This window comes from Mandrillus leucophaeus, unplaced genomic scaffold (assembly GCF_000951045.1).
Source record: "Mandrillus leucophaeus isolate KB7577 unplaced genomic scaffold, Mleu.le_1.0 Scaffold208, whole genome shotgun sequence".
NCBI classification, from domain to species: Eukaryota; Metazoa; Chordata; class Mammalia; order Primates; family Cercopithecidae; genus Mandrillus; species Mandrillus leucophaeus.
In genome coordinates, this window is record NW_012102121.1 from 3,703,110 (window position 1) to 3,704,594 (window position 1,485).

Sequence of the window (1,485 nt, forward strand, 5' to 3'; positions counted from 1 at the left end):
TTAAGGACCTTTTCTTCTTCAGGATGATAAAAAAATTAATGATGTATTGAAGATACTACTAAAGAAACTTTACTTTTGGATTATGGCCTCTGCACTGAAGATCTGTAGGATTTTTTAAAATTAATTTTCAAATCTTTCCATGACCTCTCTGTTCTAAGAAATATCATCTTTGTAATAATTTGTGTGAATACTTTTTAAATCAAAAATTGATTCACAAGACTATATTACCATAATCACTAATTTTAAGTCTCTTAAATATTTTCTATATTTCTTTTCTTGATCATAAAATGTCAATAATATGGATATGCTCTTAATATAACAAAATATTTAATTATCTCAGTTTCCCATCAACCCACCAGTCATTTATTAATTACATTGGCCATTTCCATTGATTGGCAGGCGGCTCCTCCATGAACATCTCCCATGGTTTCCACTGCATCATTTTTCTTGCCAGACTTAGTTCATTTTCAACCTGAAGAATCACCTCTTTTATTTGAACACCTTGAAGTTGGTCTTCTGATTGTTTAACGTCTGGTTCTGCTTTAACCATAGCCAGCTTCTCATTTGCAATCTGTTCTGTATACTTTCTATATGCTGCTTTTTTAGGGGTTCGCTTAAGAACATCAGGGATCTTTGTGTACAATATTCTTAGCCTCTTACATTTTAGCAGACTGATTTTAGCTGCTTGTCTTGTGTGGACTCTTGCATACAGCCAATCCCACAAGGCCAGTGGTCTTCTTCAGCACACCTGCCATGACCGTGCCGATGAGCCAATTGGATCTTCTTTAATTTCTTTCAACAATATTTTGTAATTTTTAGAGTATACATTTTCTCCAATAATATAATTATATATATAATGTTTTATATAATTTCTTTAAAAAATAGGAGAAGAAATAAGAAATATGCACTTAAAACTGCCTTTTATAATCATATAGTTATCTTTATCAGTGCTCTTTGTTCTATCACGTGGATTTGAATTTCCATCTGTATTTGCTTGCTTTCAGCCTAGAGGATTTCTTTTAGTATTTCTTGTAAAGTGGGTCTGCTAGCAATGAATTCTCTTAGTTTTTGTTTATGTAGGTATGTCTTTATTTTGCCATAGTTTTTGAAAGATAGTTTTTCTGTTTTTAATATTTTTGGTTGGCAGGCTTTTCTTTCAGTACTTTGAATATGTCAGCCTGCTGTCTTTTGGCTTCCACTGTTTCTGATAGGAAGTCAGCTGCTAATCTTATTATCATTCCCTTGTATGTGATGAGTTATTTGTCTCTTACTGCTGTCAATGTTTTCTCTTTGTCTTTCAAGCACTTTTACTATTATATGTCTGGGGTGGGTTTCTTTGAGTTTGTGGAGTTTCTTGGATGTGTAATGTTTTTCAACAAATTTGGGAAGTTTTCAATGTGTAATGTTTTTCAACAAATTTGGGAAGTTTTCAATCATTATATCTTCTAATACTTTTTCTGTTCATTTCTTTCTCTTCTCTCCTGG

The 1,485-nt window shown here is 32.3% G+C and overlaps 1 protein-coding gene across 2 annotated transcripts; it reads right to left on the reverse strand.

The window, feature by feature from the left end:
• Positions 1-261: 261 nt before the first annotated feature.
• On the reverse strand, positions 262-758 carry LOC105539723 (NADH dehydrogenase [ubiquinone] 1 alpha subcomplex subunit 5-like). Of its 2 annotated transcripts, none has more exons than XM_011980146.1 (2): positions 694-755; positions 262-659 (listed from the first exon to the last, which is right to left on the reverse strand). In XM_011980146.1, the coding sequence occupies exons 1-2, from the start codon at positions 753-755 to the stop codon at positions 371-373; spliced, it is 351 nt and encodes a 116-aa protein (XP_011835536.1). In that variant the 3' UTR covers positions 262-370. The 2 variants fall into 2 exon arrangements, with proteins under 2 accessions (XP_011835536.1, XP_011835537.1); XM_011980147.1 differs by having other exon boundaries at positions 371-540; positions 686-758.
• Positions 759-1,485: the final 727 nt, after the last annotated feature.